The following is a 16,750-nucleotide window of genomic DNA, read 5'->3' as shown; positions in this document are numbered from 1 at the left end:
AGCATAAGAACCCTCTTCTTGTCCCTGTAGGAATGGTTCCCAAGAATAGCCTGTTTGTCCACTCTGATGAGAGAAACAGCTTGGACTCACCACACCATCCCCCCCCCCCACCCCCTTTTTTCCAAAGGGCTAGAAATAAAATCGGACTTTGGGAGTGGGTAGAACTGTGTCCCCAAGCAGGAGTCCAAAGTTCTGCTAACCACTTGAAGCCTTCCACCTGGCAGGCCTAGCCCCAGGAAATACCTTCCATCTGGGAGTGTTTGCCTTTTGGGAAAGCAAATGGCCTAGTGGAAAGGGCACACAGGACTCTGGGGGGTTAGGCGACCTAGGTTCGATCCCTGCCTCCGCCACACTTGCTTGCTGGATGACTTAGGCCAAGTTACTTAACTCCTCTGTGCCTCAGTTTCCCTATCTGTAAAATGGGGGCTAACTACTGGTTCTTCCTCCCCATTAACCTATAAGCCCCATGTGACTGTGTCCGATCTATGGGGGTAGCATCTACCCTAGCACTTAGCACAGCCCTTGGCCCAAATTAAGTGCTTAATAGCAGAATCACTATTAGAAGTCTGAGGAAGGTTCCCCCGGGAGACTTTAGAATTTCTCCTCCTCCCCACTTGTGAAAGCCAGTAGCTGATACTGAGTCTCTCCATTTTCCTCACTTGGGTGGCAACCTACATTTGGAGAAATGCGAGTTTTTCCACCTATATTCCAAGTTGTATAATGGTGAGCTCTTAGAACAGTGCTTGACCCATAGTAAACACTTAACTATAATAATAACAGTAATAAGCAGCATGCTAGATCCTAATTTTCCTGTCAACTACCCTCCCACCTCCCCTGCAGCTCTTGGGAGAACACAGCGTCCACTTCTCGTCATGTTCCCACCAACCTCTGCTTTATCTTCTTGAGATATGTTTATTTGGGCAGATATCAACGTGGACCTGTTGCTCACATCCTACCTTTGGCCTGGAACACCCTCCCTCTTTATGTCCAACAGAAAATTACTGTCCCCACCTTCAAAGCCTTACTGAAAGCACATCTCCAAGAGTCCTTCCCTGCCCAAGTCTTCATTTCCTCTTCCTTTTCCTTTCCATTTCCTTGCGTTTGGATTTGCTCCATTTATATTCACCCCTCCCTCAGCCCTATAGCACTTATTTAATTTTTGTTAATGTCTGTCTCCCCTTTAGACTGTAAGCTCATTGCGGGCAGGGAACATGTCTACCAACTCTGTTATATTGTGCTCTCCCACGCTCGTAGTACACGCTCTGCACCCAGTAAGCGCTCAATAAATACGATTGCTATCAAAAATATTGAGGAAGATAGGCTTAGACAACGGGGAGAAGCCACAGGCAATAATAATGACGATCATGTTATGTAAGTGCTTACTATGTCCCAAGCACCGTACTAAGCGCTGGGGTAGATACCAACGCAATCTGATCGGACACAGTACCTGTCCAACGTGGGGACTCACAGTCTAAGAGGAAGAGAGAAGGGGAATTTTTTTTTTTTTAATGGTATTTGCTAAGCACTTACTATGGGCCAGGCACTGTTCTAAGCATTGGTGTAGATGCAAGGTAATCCAGTTGGGCACGGTCCTTGTCCCACCTGGGGCTCACAGTCTTAATCCCCGTTTTACAGATGAGGAAACGGAGGCACAGAGAAGTGTAGTGGCGTGCTTAAGGTCACACAGCAGACAAGTGGCAGAACTGGGATTAGAACTCCAGGTTCCCTGACTCCCAGGCTTGTGTTCCTTCCACTAGGCCACACTGCTTCTCAAAAAGGCAAGGGTCAGGACCAAGTCAAGGCAAGAATGGCTTTTTAATAACCAAGCCAAACACAGAGGCAGTTGGTTGCCTCTTCTCTGTTGGGAGAAAACTCAACAGAGCTCTCCCCACTTTCCTTGATCTGGTGTGCCACTGTATTTAAGAGAACTTCTATTCCCGGTGACCAGCGCGTATTTTATATATCATCATCCCTTTGCTTCCTACAATCGTATGTGGTTTTTCTTATGTAAAAGGCTATTCACGGTCCCTATAGGGATCATTCAGGACCACAGAAATAGAACCGCCTATGGAGCGAAGAAACCTAGTGCTGAGTTCTTCAAAACAGTGAAGTCATTTTTAGATGAAGAAGGAAACCACTCAGTGCTGTGAGAGAAAGTGCTTGGGGAAGTTGGGTTAGCGTAGCTCTCTCAAGAGGTCTTAGGGAAGACAAGAAACTCCTTGGAGGCCTCCCAACCTCTTTCCACGAGCCCGCAGGACCTCTGGGCCTGGCTTGGCAACAGTGGGACTAGGTTGAGACTAGGCCACACTCCCTCACTTCAGGTCTGAGGGGACCGTGGAGTAGTGGCCGTGGGATGACTGGCTAAACTGTTGGTTCTGCACCCCTGGGAGACAGCAGCCAGGGGCCAGGGCACTGCACAGGTGCGTGCGACAGCATCTGCGCTCTCCTCTTTCTCCACCCCCTGGAAGTGGAGTCCGACTCGGACTAGAGTAAGGAAGGCCAGGCTGAGCTGAAGATTTTCGGGCTGTGGGGCTCTGTGGCTCTGTTTGTGGCTTCGGGGTTTGTTTTTAAGGTGCTTACTCTGTGTTCCAAGCACCGTACCAAGTGCCGGGGGTAGATACGAGAGCGTCAGGTCGGACGCGGACCCTACGTAGGAAGGAGAATGGGCGTTGAATCTCCGTTTCACAGATGAGATAACTCAGGGTCAGTGAAACTTAGGCCCTACTGAGGCCAAGGTTCTGCAGCAGGCAAAGCGGTGGAGCTGGGATTAGAACCCAGGTTCTCTGACGTCCAGGCCCGGGCTCTTTCCACTAGGCCCCGCCGATTTACCAGGGAGAGGTCCTGTTGAAGCTCCACCTCTACTTAAGCAACTGTGTACCCTGGCATGGTCTAATCTAAAGTACAATCGATTCTCCAGTTCGCCGTAGCCAGAGGTCGACCTGCAAAATGAAAAGATAGGCCCCCGGGGCTTAGATTGGTGGTTTTCGATCGTGGATGCGCCCGCCACCTGAGCAGATGGTGCGGTGGTGTGCCTGCCCCCGAAAGGTGTATAGCCTTTGCAAGCGAGAACCACAACGTTAGCTAGAGCTTGGTGCCCCCAGACACGCTCACAGTGCCAGTCCTACTCCGAATCGTGACAGTCTCAGCCCGTGTGAGCCACGCCTGTAGAGTTGAAGTTTGTCTGCTGCCTCAACCCAGGCTGGGTTGGGGAGGTCAGAAGGGATGGCAACCCAACACATTCTGAATACAAGTATTGGATTGGTCTGCTGTGCTCTACCAGTCTTCGTCACAAATCTTCAGTCTTGGATACGGGCTCCAGACTTCAGTTGCCGTAAACCAGACTGAATTCAGCGAGAGAGGCGCTGCTTTGAACATATTGGACCAGCCAGCCAAAATAGAGAAAGTGGAAGACCCAAAGGTAATAGTGCTCCCCAAAATCGGTGACTATAAAAGGATTCTCAAACCCGTTCACCGCCCTCCGTTGCTCTCCTGAATGGCCTCACGGGTTTTCCGGCCTGTTCTTTCTCTTCCTGATAATGAGGCACTATATAACACATTAGCACCAAAGAAAATCAGCGGTAACATAATGATCTGAAAGCCCGAGAGTAGACACGTTCTTTTTCATCCAAGGTTGCTCTGGCCCCGCCATGTTTCCTTGGGTGGAAAACGTGTTCGTCTGATCCCAAGTGAAATGGAAATATTCCAGTATAGGACGTAATCCCTAGATTGAACATGTTCTCCCCCGCCCTGTTTTACTCTTCTCCAGGAGTTGCGTAACCATCACCCTTGCCATCTGGATTCCCTTTCCCTCCCAGTGGAATCAGGAAGCTTGCCATTCAAAGTAGAGCCTTAAACCTGGTACAGAGCCAAAACTAAAGAGCAACATAATGGTAGCAGGTGCATATTTGTTTTCGCCACTATATTCAAGGGCTAATTGGATGAGGGGTTCTTTTTTTTGTGTTGTGGATGTTGTTGTTTGCTTTTAATCTTGTTCTGTGTTCCCGTTGGCTTCGCTGCATGAAGCAGTTTCCCTCAGTAGATGTCAGAAGAAGCAGTTATATATAAAGATTGAGCAATCCTGGTGGTGGTAACAAGCTCCACCGTGTTGTAGATGTTCATTGAAGGAAAATTGTCTTTTTTGCTCCCAGCCCTCCGCAGAGCAAAAAGGCATGTCGGATTCGGGAGAGGACCCTCAGGGAGAGGCTGAGTCTCCCCACCATGGTATGGGTCATACAGAATCAGCTAGTGCGCATGCCTTAGAGCTTTCTGCTACCGCTATTGCCTCCACCAGCGCTTCTCCGCTTCCCACTCCTGAAGCCCGGGCTACTCCTATCCAACAAGAACTGGCAAGGGTAAGTCCAAATCTCCCCAGTACTCCATCTCCTTAGTGGGTTCGAGGCCACGGTGTCTTTAGTCCCGAGATAATTTCAGTAACGGACTGGTAGCAGAGTAAAGAAGAACTCTCCACTCCAAATTGTAGAGAACAACCCCTCTCTTCTCTCCACACCCCTGCCCCATCCCCCCAAGTAAATCGGGGCATTTCTGATGTGTTCAGAACAAATATATATATAGCCAAGAGATGGAGGGGGTAGAGTGGAAAGAGCACGGGACCAGGGTTACAATGATAATAATAAAGTAGTGACGGTATTAAGTGCGTTTGTGTGTCAACCACTGTGCTGAGCGCTGGGGTAGATACAGGCTAATCAGACTGACCGTTATGAGCACCCTCCGACCCCGGGGGACAGGGACTGTCTAAGAGGGAGGGAGAACAACAGATGCTTCTATCCCCCTTTGACAGATGAAGAACAGTGCTCTTTCCACTAGGCCACACTGCCTCCAAGGTGCTGAGTAGGCCTGGGGTGTCCGGGGAAAAGCGTGCTACCCGAGTGGTAGGTATAGTGGCATGGTGGAAGGAAAGCTTTCTAGCCACCTCCGCAGCAGACGCGGTAATGCGCTCAAGCCAACTCTTCTTCTCCCATCCCCCAAATAAACCCCAAAATCCCCACCAAAAACCCACCGGCTAACCTTTGCTTTGAGAGGTATTTTTAGTCGCCTGTGTTTTGGGGTTTTCTGGCTCCAAGCCAGAGGTGGAGGCGGACGGTTGAAAGTCTGCTCCCTATAAGAAGAGAAGCATCTTCCGTGGGAATTGTTGCTGAATAAAGTCGGACACCTGACCTCTCCAAGAAGCTGCTCATACTCTCCGCTGGGGCTGGTCACTCTCACGGAGGAGTAGACGGTGCCAGCTGGGAGTGAGGGGGGTGGGGCAAGGAGGGGGAGCCAAAAGACATTCGAAACCTAAAATTATCTGGCACCTGCTGGCAGTGGATGTCAGGTGTCCTGACGGAAGCCGGACAAAGATTGGTAAGGGAAGTGGCAGCATGTTCTCCCTGCCCCCGGGGCACATTTAATCATATTATGTGTGTGTTGGTGGTTCTTTTTCCTCCCCAATTAGACTGTAAGTTCCCCAAGGACAGGAGTCGTGTCTTGTTCTTTTTATTCTTTCCTGCGGCACCAAGAAGGGCAGACCCAGATCGATATCACTATGGTCAGTACTCCACAGATACACTCTTGCCCACATGTCAGCGGCAAGTGAAAAATCTAGGTTGAAATCTTCTGTGCAGATAGCAAGCTCAGGCTGTTGAGATGGTAGTAATAACACTTAAGCACCTACTGCGTGCCAAGCCGTGTACCAAGCAGTAGGGAAAAAACTACCCAGGTGAGAATTAGGCACCGGCCCTGGCCTCCAGTGGGCTCGCCATTTAAGAAAGCGGATAAAGGTGGCTGGCGACAGACAGCACAAGAAGGGATGAAGGAAAAATACAGAGGCCACCCACATGATGAAGACAGTGATGAGCATAGGAGTGATAGGATTAGAGGAGCGGGGTTTTCGGGTCCTTACGGCTCAGTTCAGCCATCATGGCGGCCGCCATGGACAACCCAAAGTTCTAAGGGTAGTCCGAGATGGCACACTGACAAAGGCAGAAGAGAGAGCAGATCGGAAAGTATTTTGTTTTGAGTGCTGCACTGAGCCAACATCGATATGAGTCTTGATGCCCATATCGTGTAGGTTCCGAGCCTTGAGCCAGTTGCCCGTTATTCAGAAGCATTATTAGGGCCTCGTGCATCGCTATGGACTCTGCTGTGCTCGCCGCCTGTCTGCCACGGCCCTTGGGAGAGTACAAATAACAGAGTTGGGAGACACGTTCCCCGATTGTTTGAAAGCAACCTCTAAGCTCTGTGCAATTCGTTCTCATTCTTTTGTTTACGTGACTCAAACTGGGAAGGCCTAGGTGGTGGCTCGAAAATGCTACTTGTCTTCCAGGGCGACTGGGCCGGGCATTGGACAGACCCCAGAGCTCCCGGTTTTCAAGGGCCTCTGGATCATGTGGGCCTCGGCCCCCCCGCTATGGAGAGGCTTATGTTTCCTAGATCACCTAGGCTTCCTTGGTAGCTGAGCTCTGCTCGCCCCAATGGCTCAGGGCCAATAATGGTGCCCTAGTATATTATCCTGGGCACAGTGTGCCAGGGGACTCTCTCAACACTACCCAGGCTCAGGGATCAGGCCTCTTCACTGGCTGTGTCCTCTTGAAACTGAAGGACAACTCTGTTACCGGGATCGGACTCTCTGACTTTGACACCGCTGCAATGTTTACCTTGGCGTCAGCGGGTCCCTTTTCCGCCCTTTGAAGTATTTGGACTGACTTGACTGGAGTAGGAAGGAAAGCCCATTTGAGTGTCCCTGCCAAGATCATGGCGGACCTCTAGACGAAGGTGGCAGGTGGCCATATCCGTCTCGCCTTGCTCTGCGGCTGGAGGGGATAGCCGGGTGAGGTATTTATCACCCCACCACAATAGGCCGTTGCCTCAGCCTTCTAGCTGGTACAAGGGGTGCCCTAGCTCCTGCCACTCTTGCTCACTGCTGCACCCCTTCAACCCCGGAATGCCCGCTCATTGTTTTGGTTGATGGTGATGATTATTTTTTTTTAACCTGAGACTCTTGGCTTGTAAATGTGGAAGGCTGTCCTCTGTTCTTTTAGAGTATGTTAGCACAAGGTGCTTTTTCTTTTGTGTGGGTTTTTTTTTTTTTTGATAAAGAAACCTTCATATTGCTTTGTTCGTTTTTTTGGACCTTAATGTATTTTATGTTGGTCCTATGAAAAGCTTTCTTTGTTGTTGTTGTTAGCTCAGTGTTCTTGTGGAACAAGTTCAAAATGTGAACCAGGACATAGGTGTACCGACAATCCCAAAGTCCTGATGTCTTCAGCAGGGAACTCCAATCAAACAGTGATATAGAGAGCGTCTACCGAATGCATCAGAAATAAGGCACATTAATTAGTGGTGTCTAATTAGTGGTGTCTAATGAGTACTAACTGTGTGCAGAGCAATCAGTGGGATTTATTGAGCACTTACTGTGTGCAGAGCACTGTACTGAGTGCTTGGTAGAGTACAGTGCCACAGAGTTGATGGGTACGTTCCCTGCCCATAACAAGCTTACAGTCTAGAGCACTGATCTAAGCCCGTGGGAAATTACCTTGCGAAAAAGTTGATACATGTTCCCTCTCCTCAAGTAGCTCACTCACATTCTTAAGAGGGGAGGCAGACAAAAATTATTTACAAATAGTATGCACAGGGGAATGTAACAGGAAGTCTGTCAGGGTGAAATAGAATAAGTAATTTTTAAAAATGGCATTTATTAAGTGCTTACTATGTGCAGAGCACTGTTCTAAGCGCTGGATTGAGAAGCAACATGGCCTAGTGGGTAGAACATGAGCCTGAAAGTCAGAAGGGCCTTGGGTTCTCATCCCAGCTCTGCCATTTGTCTGCCATCTGAAGTTGGGCAAGTCACTTGACTTCTCTGTGCCTCTTTTCCCTCATCTGTGAAATGGGGGTTAAGACTGTGAGCCCCATGTGGGACATGGACTGTGTCCAACCCAATTAGCTTGTACCTACCCCCGTACTTAGTGCCTAGCACATAGTAAGTGCTTAAAAAAATACCATAAAAAATCAAATATACAAGTGAAAATCTAAATAAAAATATTCATATAAGCATAAATGCTGACGGCAGGAATATAGTAGTATACATAAGTGTTACAGGTGGCTGCTGGGTTGGTGTGACTAGGGCAGCGGAAATTATTTGGCAAAATCCCAAAGAAGGTGGAATTTTAGGAGGGTTTTGAATGGGGGAAAATTGTGGACTGGTGGGTTTCGGAAGAGAGGGAGTTCCAGGCTGGGGGAACAGCATGAGTGAGGGGAGAGAGGTGGGAAAATCAATCCATCAATTGTATTTATTGAGCGCTTTCTGCCTGGCAGTGTGCAGTACAATAGAGTCTATAGACACAGTTCCTGCTCGTGAGGCTCTTACAGTCTAGAGCAAGATAGAAGGTGTGCTTGGAGGGGTGAAGAAAGCAAACTGGGGAGTAGTGGGTAAAGAGAGCTGATAAAAGAAGTGGGGACAGCTGGAGGAGACCCTCAAAGCCAACTGTCAGGTGTTCCCCGTATTCTCCAGAGAGGCCTTTTAGGTCTATCCTACAAAATAAAATACACAGTGTTTGTGTACACATTATACATTTGTGCATTCACTTGTATGTTTTGTGCCTAGCTGTAGAATCAAGTATTGGTTTAGCTGTTTCATCCTGAAGTGTTTGTCTTGCTTCCTGCTGTCTGTATTTTTCCTCTGCTTCCCTTTGGTTAACAATTTTTGTCTCTCCCATTAAATTGTAAGTTTCTTGAGAGAAGGAGCGCATGGGCTTGTTTCTGTTGTACAGAGCCTAGCGCTTAATAGATGTCCAAAAATATCATCGATTAAATGGAAAAACAATCTATGCTTTCTGAGATTCATTGTATTCAAGATGGTAATTCTAAAGCGAGTTAGCACGGCCATTGAAAGATTCTTCCAGTAGCAATATGGGCGTATTCCTAAACCAAACACTTGGGAAAATGTCCTGATTTCCCCCATATGCATATTAGGTACTCATAGTATGACTAATTTCACAAGACCTGTTCATTTGAGTGATCAAATCGAAGTGACCCGAATCTTAAACCTACTTGGTGGAAAGATTTAGTATTTCTCTTCCCCCCCCACTCAGAGATTTTTTTTGCTTGGTTTTTAGAGGAAATAGAGGAAAGAAGGAAGAGCCATTCAGAATTTCTTCAAACCCCTCTATATTGGGCCAATCCTGACCAATAACCACTCCTTTGGCTGTCTTAAAGACTCTTGGTCGAACAATTGTTGAGGTGCTCATTTTCCTCAGTGCTTCTTTGTTGAATTGGGGGAACAGTTTTAGCACACTCTGGGTGAAATTCTCCAAATGCTGTGCTCGGTATAAGCTTTAATATGTGGACTTGAGAAGGTTATTAATACTATGAACCTGTTACAAAGGTTTATAGGGAATTTTTGCATTTTGTCTCAGGAAAACGCACCCTATCTTGTTAAAGAAGGACCTGGACTTTTGACCACTATTACAGTGAATCAGTGAATTCTGAGTTGTTTCTTGAGGGATGTATGTTTGGTGTGTGGTGGGTTTTTTTTCTTTGTTTTTCCTTTTCCTCACAGACGTTTTTCTCAAAGTGATATTTCTCACCTGGCTCATTTCCTGAACACTCTGGGAAAGTGAGCAGTCAATCATACTTATTGAGTGCAGAACACTGTACTAAGCGCTTGGGAGAGTACAGTGTAACAGTATAACAGGCGCATTCCCTGCCCACAGCGATCTCACAGGCTAGAGGAGAGACAGACATTAATATAAATAAATTACAGCTATGCACATTAGTGCTGTGGGGCTGGGAGGGGGGACGAATAAAGGGAGCAAGTCAGGGCAATGCAGAAGGGAGTGGAAGAAGAAGAAAGCGCTTAGTACAGTGCTCCCAAGCGCTTAGTACAGTGCTCTGCGAGTTTCCATTTGATGCCAAAGTGGATGGGCAACCAGTGGAGGTTCTTGAGGAGTGGGGAAACATGGCCTGAACGTCTTTGTAGAAGAGTGATGCAGGCATCAGAGTGAAGTATGGACTGGAGTGGGGAGAGACAGGAGGCTGGGAGGTCAGCAAGGAGGCTGATACAGTAAACAAGACGGGTTAGGATAAGTGCTTGGATTAACTAACGTTGTAGCCATTTGGAGGGAGAGGAAAGGCTGGATTAATTTCAAGAGTGGCTGATATAATTTAGCTTTCTGCAAATAATAAAAAAAAAGGCCTGTAGGTATGATTGCTTGCACTTCTCCTTTAAAAATGACACTCAGAATTTATCTAGCCATCTGTAGGAATTATCACAGGATCCTTCTGCTTGTAACAAAGCCTTTCCCTTTGGGAACAGGAGGAAATTTCTTTCCTGTTTTCTTTCCTCATTTCACTGAAGGTCCCAAGTTTTGACAGCCTTCTGGTTGATGGAATGTGGGCACTGCATAATTTCAGTCACGGTTATACAGGCCTACTCTGCAATACAACCGGATCATGTTCCTTGAAAATGCGGTTGAATTGTGAGTGTTGAGTTCTTCTTGGGGTTTGTTTGGAAATTAGGGTTGTTTCCAGGCCAGCTGGAAAAGAAAAAGGAAATGCCTTTATGTTCTACATTCTGTAATGATTATTGTCAGTAAACGGTTATATAATATCTCTATTAGAGTGGCTCAAAGCATAGCAACGTCATTTTAAATGCACGAAGAGTTGTAATATCACGGGTCTTTTCAGGAGGCTGCTGACTATTGTGCTTTTTCCACGTTGGTGAAGAATTTGTCCAAGTTAGATCGAATAGCACTCTTCGTTTCTGCAGGCTACCTCTGAGCACCAAGTTCACCTGCTTTCATGAAAATGTATGCAAGGCTTTAATACCCAAATGTAGGTGGTAGTGGAGAAACTAGAACTACATTCGTTTCAGCATCTTGTAATCGGGCATCGGTTTGTCCTTGTTGGACTCCGAATGAGGGGCAATTAGCTCATCAGAATTGGCCACATCCATGTCTAAATTAGCTTGCCTCCCCCTTTCAACAATTCCTTTGTTTTCTGCTCGGGGGGGTTTCTTCCACACCTTGCAAATTTACCATAGACTCTTAGCAGAGTTTCCTCTAAATCCAAATATTGTTGATTGCCTAATCTCAGCCCCGGGGGGGAGATGGAAGGAGGGAGTGTGGTCTAGTAGGAAGAACATGGGCCTGGGACTCAGAGGACCTGGGTTCTAGCTCTGCCCCATGCCTCCCGGGTGACCTTGGACAAGCCACTTCTGTGCCTCAGTTTCCTCATCTGTAAAATGAGGATTCAGTTCCTCTTTCATTCATTTGATCATATTTATTGAGTGCTTACTGTGTGCAGAGCACTGTACTAAGTGCTTGGAGAGTACAATTCAGCAGTAGAGACCATCCCTGCCCACACCGGGCTTACAGTCTAGAAGGGGGAGACAGACATCAAAACAAGTAAACAGGCATCAATGTCAGTAAACAGAATTCTCCCTCCTACTTAGAATGTGAGCCCCCTGGGAGACAGGGACTGTGCCCATCCTGATTATCCTGCATCTACCCCAGTGTTTGGCACAGAGTAAATTAAGTGACTTGCCCCAAATCACCCAGCATGCAGGAGGTGGAGCCGGGAGATTTTCTTGCTCGCCAGGCTCAACTGGAACCTCGGACCAGTTGAGCGTACCCGTGGGGTAAGCCATCAAACAAGATGGGTTGTTCCCTCATGGGAGCCGGGGATATGCTTTTATTTCAACCCTAACATACAGCCTCCCAGAAAACAGAAGCATTTGAAAAGGAATTTTCACAGCTGAAGGTTCTTTGTACTGGTTATTGGCCCGTTTGATATAAAATGCATTAATTAGAAAATTGCCTAATATTTCAAATTCCATTAGGTGCTTTCATCTTGGGATAGGTCTGAGGGAACACAATGTTTCGGGCCCTCTCTTCAGTGGCTACAATGGCACTGTTGCCAGCAATCGGAATGTCAGGTTTTCTTGCGCTTTGTTGGGAATTGGATCCATTGGGTCAGTTGAGCATCATTGAACAGAAACAAACAGAAGGAGAACGTTGATTGTAACACCGTCTTTTCTGTGGTCTAATTAATGTGGGGTGGAATTTTCCATTCATCCATGCCTAGCTGTACTTTTTTTTTGATTGTCTTGGTAAACAGTTTTGGAGCCAGGCAGGACGGAATATTCATATGGTGAGTTTTGTAGGTTCCATGTAAAGTGAAACTGAAGTGAGACCATTGTGGAGGAAAGTTATAAAGGGTAGTTCCTCACTTAAAGTTTGAGAGAAGTGATAATACTCAGCCAGCACTATCTGCTGAAAGATAAACATCCTGCTTTCTGTTTAGACGCTTAGTATCTCGGGGGGGGGGGGAAATGATTTTTCATTGAACTCTCTTAAAGATGATAGCCACGCTGGTTTATCCATTTGGCGTGCTTGGTTTCTAAGCTTTACTTACAAGTTGTTTTTCAGGGTGTTAGAAATGTTGTGTTACCAAGGCAAGACTCAGCTGTGTGGACTAATTTCTGATAAATTTACAGGCTGAAAATTCTGAAGTCAAGTCTAGCAGTAAGGACATATTTCCCTCATCTCATTTTGCCGTAGGTCTTGGTGATTTCCCCTCAGGATATTCTCCCATTTCTTGACTTAAACTGGTGGACCAGGGTTACATTGCAGTGACAGTAGGTCTCTCTGTTCCCTAGCAGAGAGAGTTGTATTTCAAGTGTAAGCAGGTTGATATTTGAATGTGCAAGACTTAGCCCCATGTCCTTAGAACCGTGCGTTCTGTGTGGGGCAGGAACTGTGGCCAATTTGATTATTTTGTATCTACTCCAGTGCTTAGCACAACGATTGGCACACTGGAAGTGTTTAACAGGGAAGCAGCGTGTGACTTTGGGCAAGTCACTTCACTTCTCTGTGCCTCAGCTACCTCATCTGTAAAATGGGGATTAAGACTGTGAGCCCCCCCGTGGGACAACCTGATCACCTTGTAACCTCCCCAGTGCTTAGAACAGTGCTTTGCACATAGTAAGCGCTTAATAAATGCCATCATTATTATTATTATTATTAGGAAGAGTGAGGGTCAGTGGGTAAGAGGACCTGGATTCTACTCTTGGCTCCACCTGGGAGATTTTGGGCAAGTCACTTAGCTTCTTAGGGCTTCAGTTACCTCATCTGTAAAATGGGGTTTGCATAACTGTTCTCCCTCCTACTTGGACTGTGAGCCCCATGTGGGACATGGACCTTGTATCTACCCCAGCGCTTAGAAAAATGCCTGACACATAGTAAGCACTTAATACCATAAAACAAATGCCACAGTTATTATTTGGGCATAGGATAAAGAAGCAGTGCATCGTGGTACAAACAGGTTATTTTGTACTTGCTTCCCTTTGCTAGAGAAGCAGCATGGCTCACTGGAAAAGAGCACGGGCTTTGGAGTCAGAGGTCATGGGTTCAAATCCCAGCTCCGCCACTTGACAGCTGTGTGACTTTGGGTAACCCGCCTAACTTCTCTGGGCCTCAGTTACCTCATCTGTAAAATGGGGGTGAAGACTGTGAGCCCCCCGTGGGACAACCTGATCACCTTGTAACCTCCCCAGCGCTTAGAATAGTGCTTTGCACATAGTAAGTGCTTAATAAATGCCATAATTATTATTATTATTATTATTATAAAAATTGTCTGGGCTTGACTTGAGAAGTACAGACTAACAATATTGTCCACAAGGAGCTTGCACTCCAACAGGAGGAGACAAATGTACAAATAATAACAGTGTGGTCATAGTAAGTGAGTTGAGCAGATACATATCATCATCATCATCATCAATCGTATTTATTGAGTGCTTACTGTGTGCAGAGCACTGTACTAAGTGCTTGGAAGATACATATGTGGTTTGCTAAGGAGAAGCAATATTGCCTAGTGGATAGAGCCCGGGCCTGAGAGTCAGAGGACCTGGGTTCTCATCCCAGCCCCTGCCACTTGTCTGCTGGGTGACCTTGGGCAAGTCACTTCACTTCTCTGTGTACCTGTTACCTCATCTGAAAAATAATAATAATTGTGGTATTTGTTAAGCGCTTACTATTTGCCAGGCACTGTACTAAGCACTGGAGTGGATACAGGCAAATTTCTTTGAACACAGTCCCTGTCTACATGGGGCTCACAGTCTCAATCCCCATTTTACAGATGAGGTGACTGAGGCCCAGAGAAGTGAAGTGACTTGCCCAAAGTCACACAGCAGACAAGTAAAATGGGGATTGAGACTGCAAACCCCATGTGGGACATGGACTGTGTCCAACCTGATTAGTTTATATCGACCCCAGCGTGGCATATAGTTCTTAACAAATACCATTTTTTTTTAAAAAAAAAGGGTGTAAATACATTCCTAAGTGCTAGAATTGACTGAAGGAGTGATGTGACTCAGGGAGTGGGGAATCAGTCAGGCAAAGCTTGGAGGAAGTGAGATTTTAGGAGGTATTTTAACGAGGGGAGAGCTGTGGTCCGACGCTGGGCCGACACTGAGCGAGGGAAGTGGGGAGGTGGGAGAATCGTGAGTTAGGTACAGCTAGAAGGGTGGCTTGGGGAAACGAAGACAACGGTTGAGGAATAGTGGGTGAAGAGCAGGTAGGTAAGGTGGGGCAGTGTGGTGGAGAGATAAGACAACATTCCCTGCCCACAACAAGCTTCCAGTCTAGAAGCAAAGAGGCCCAGGAAGCCGGTCGTGGGTTTTGAGGAGAGGAGAGGTGCGAACTGAGTTGAGTAGTGTAGAATGGAGAGGGTAGAGGCTAGAGGCAAGGAGACCAGTGAGAAGACTATTGCGATAAGAGAAGCAGCTTGGCCTAGTGAAAAGAGCTCAGTGCTGGGAGCCAAGCGTAGTCTTGAATTATTTTTGCGCTATTTTGGGGGGCTACTTTTCCCCAGGGCACAGTAGACACCTCTGGTAGTTCCATTAACTGGTGATGGAATCTCCGGGCACTGAGACATCAGGGCCGAGCACCTGCCCGAAGGAACTGATTCCCTTGCCGGTGGCCACTCACACCCTGTTATCCCTGCCAGTCACGTTCCCAGTGGGGCAGTGAGGTTGGCAGGTGAGGTGAGCGGGGGGTAAAGCGACCACAGCTTAGTGCCAGGGCTGTGGCACCGTATACCAGTAGGTGGTTGCCAGGCCGTCTGCTTTGGAGGCTGCTGCGATCTTGGCCGTCCACACTAGCCGGCTGTTTTCGGGATGCCTGCTGAGCCCGTCTATCCTACCTGATTTTTCGGTCAAAAACCTCCACCCCCTGATGGGCTAGCCCCAGCTGGCTTTCTCCTACTTCTGTCACTACCCAGATGATCGTCTGTTGATCTGAAAGAGTTGCATTTTCCCCGGGTGCCTAGTTTAAGAACTGGAGAAGTTGGTGCAGTGTTAGTAGTAATGCACTTCAAGGATGTGTCTTAGTAGTATCAGTTTTTGGAACGCCATTAAAATGAAATAATTTGCTACTGTGTCAGTGCGACTATTTCTTACTGTCTGTGATGATTCTTTTTTCAGAGGTCAGCTGATGGTTCAAGTCCTGAAGCTGGAGGTGAGGAAATACTGATTATCTTGCGTCTGCCCCAGCACTTAGTACAGTGCTTGACATAGTAAGCACTTAATAAATGCCAATATTTATTTATTTTTATTATAATTATATTAGTCTTATTATCTAGACCCTACACCGCTAGTTCTTGAGAAAGGAAGTAATAGGAAAACAACCTAACTTTTTTCGTCTCATTATCTATTGCAGATTCTGACCATGAAGATGGAAATTACTGTCCTCCTGTAAAGCGTGAAAGGACTTCATCATTAACCCAGTTTCCTCCTTCATATCCAGGTGAAAGTTGTCTAATAACTTTATTACTTTAAGTAATTCAAGTGTGTTTTTCTTCTGTGCCTCTCTGCACCTGACAAAGTAAATCCAAGAACCATTTCTATCAAGCAGCAAAGTTGTAGCTCTTTCCGAACCACGTTAATATTGCATTTCAATCAATCAGTCATATTTATTGAGCGCTTACTGTGTGCAGAGCACTGTACTAAGCGCTGGGGAAGTACAAGTTGGCAACATATAGAGACAGTCCCTACCCAACAGTGGGCTCACAGTCTAGAAGGGGGAGACAGAGAAGAAAACCATACTAACAAAATAAAATGAATAGATATGTACAAGTAAAATAAATAAATAAATAGAGTAATAAATATATACAAGCATATATACATATGTACAGGTGCTGTGGGGAAGGGAAGGAGGTAAGATGGGGGATGGAGAGGGGGACGAGGGGGAGAGGAAGGAAGGGGCTCAGTCGGGGAAGGCCTCCTGGAGGAGGTGAGCTCTCAGTAGGGCCAGTTTGCTAGAACAGGTGGCAGAGTTATTGTGCAGGAATTTCACTGTGGAGGACTCTGGTGGGGCGAGTGGAGGGAGTCAAGCTGTCCCTCATAACTAAAAACAGCGTGGCCTAGTGGATGAAACATGGGCAAGGGATTCAGAAGGACCTGGGTTCTAATCCTGGCTCCTCTACTTGTCTGCACTGTGTGACCTCGGGCAAGTCGCTTTGACTTCTCTGTGCCTCGGTTACCGCACTCGTAAAATGGGGATTGACTGTGAGCCCTGTGTGGGACACGGACTGTGTCCAACCTGTCTTGTATCTATCCCAGTGCTTAGTACAGTGCCTGGCAAGTACTGAGTGCTTAAAAAATACCATTAAAAAAAAAACAGACACACCGGCGAGTGTCTGTTGGAGATGAGGGCATTTTGATCCTAGAGTTGCGGTACTTTAATCAGGTCACACATTA

General features: G+C 46.8%; 1 protein-coding gene across 10 annotated transcripts in view; it reads left to right on the top strand.

Moving 5' to 3' along the window:
- RANBP3 (RAN binding protein 3) overlaps positions 1-16,750 on the top strand; it is a 100,081-nt gene that overhangs the window by 43,357 nt on the left and 39,974 nt on the right. For 9 of the 10 annotated variants that reach the window (XM_038771751.1, XM_038771748.1, XM_038771753.1 and 6 more), the window contains 3 exons: positions 4,149-4,352; positions 15,476-15,509; positions 15,711-15,797. In XM_038771751.1, coding sequence (XP_038627679.1) covers positions 4,149-4,352; positions 15,476-15,509; positions 15,711-15,797 — 325 coding nt within the window. The remainder of the gene's footprint in view (positions 1-4,148; positions 4,353-15,475; positions 15,510-15,710; positions 15,798-16,750) is intronic. The other variant, XM_038771752.1, reaches the window with a different exon arrangement.

This window comes from Tachyglossus aculeatus, chromosome X1 (assembly GCF_015852505.1).
Source record: "Tachyglossus aculeatus isolate mTacAcu1 chromosome X1, mTacAcu1.pri, whole genome shotgun sequence".
Classification (NCBI taxonomy): Eukaryota; Metazoa; Chordata; class Mammalia; order Monotremata; family Tachyglossidae; genus Tachyglossus; species Tachyglossus aculeatus.
This window is presented reverse-complemented; position numbering and strand designations above follow the sequence as displayed.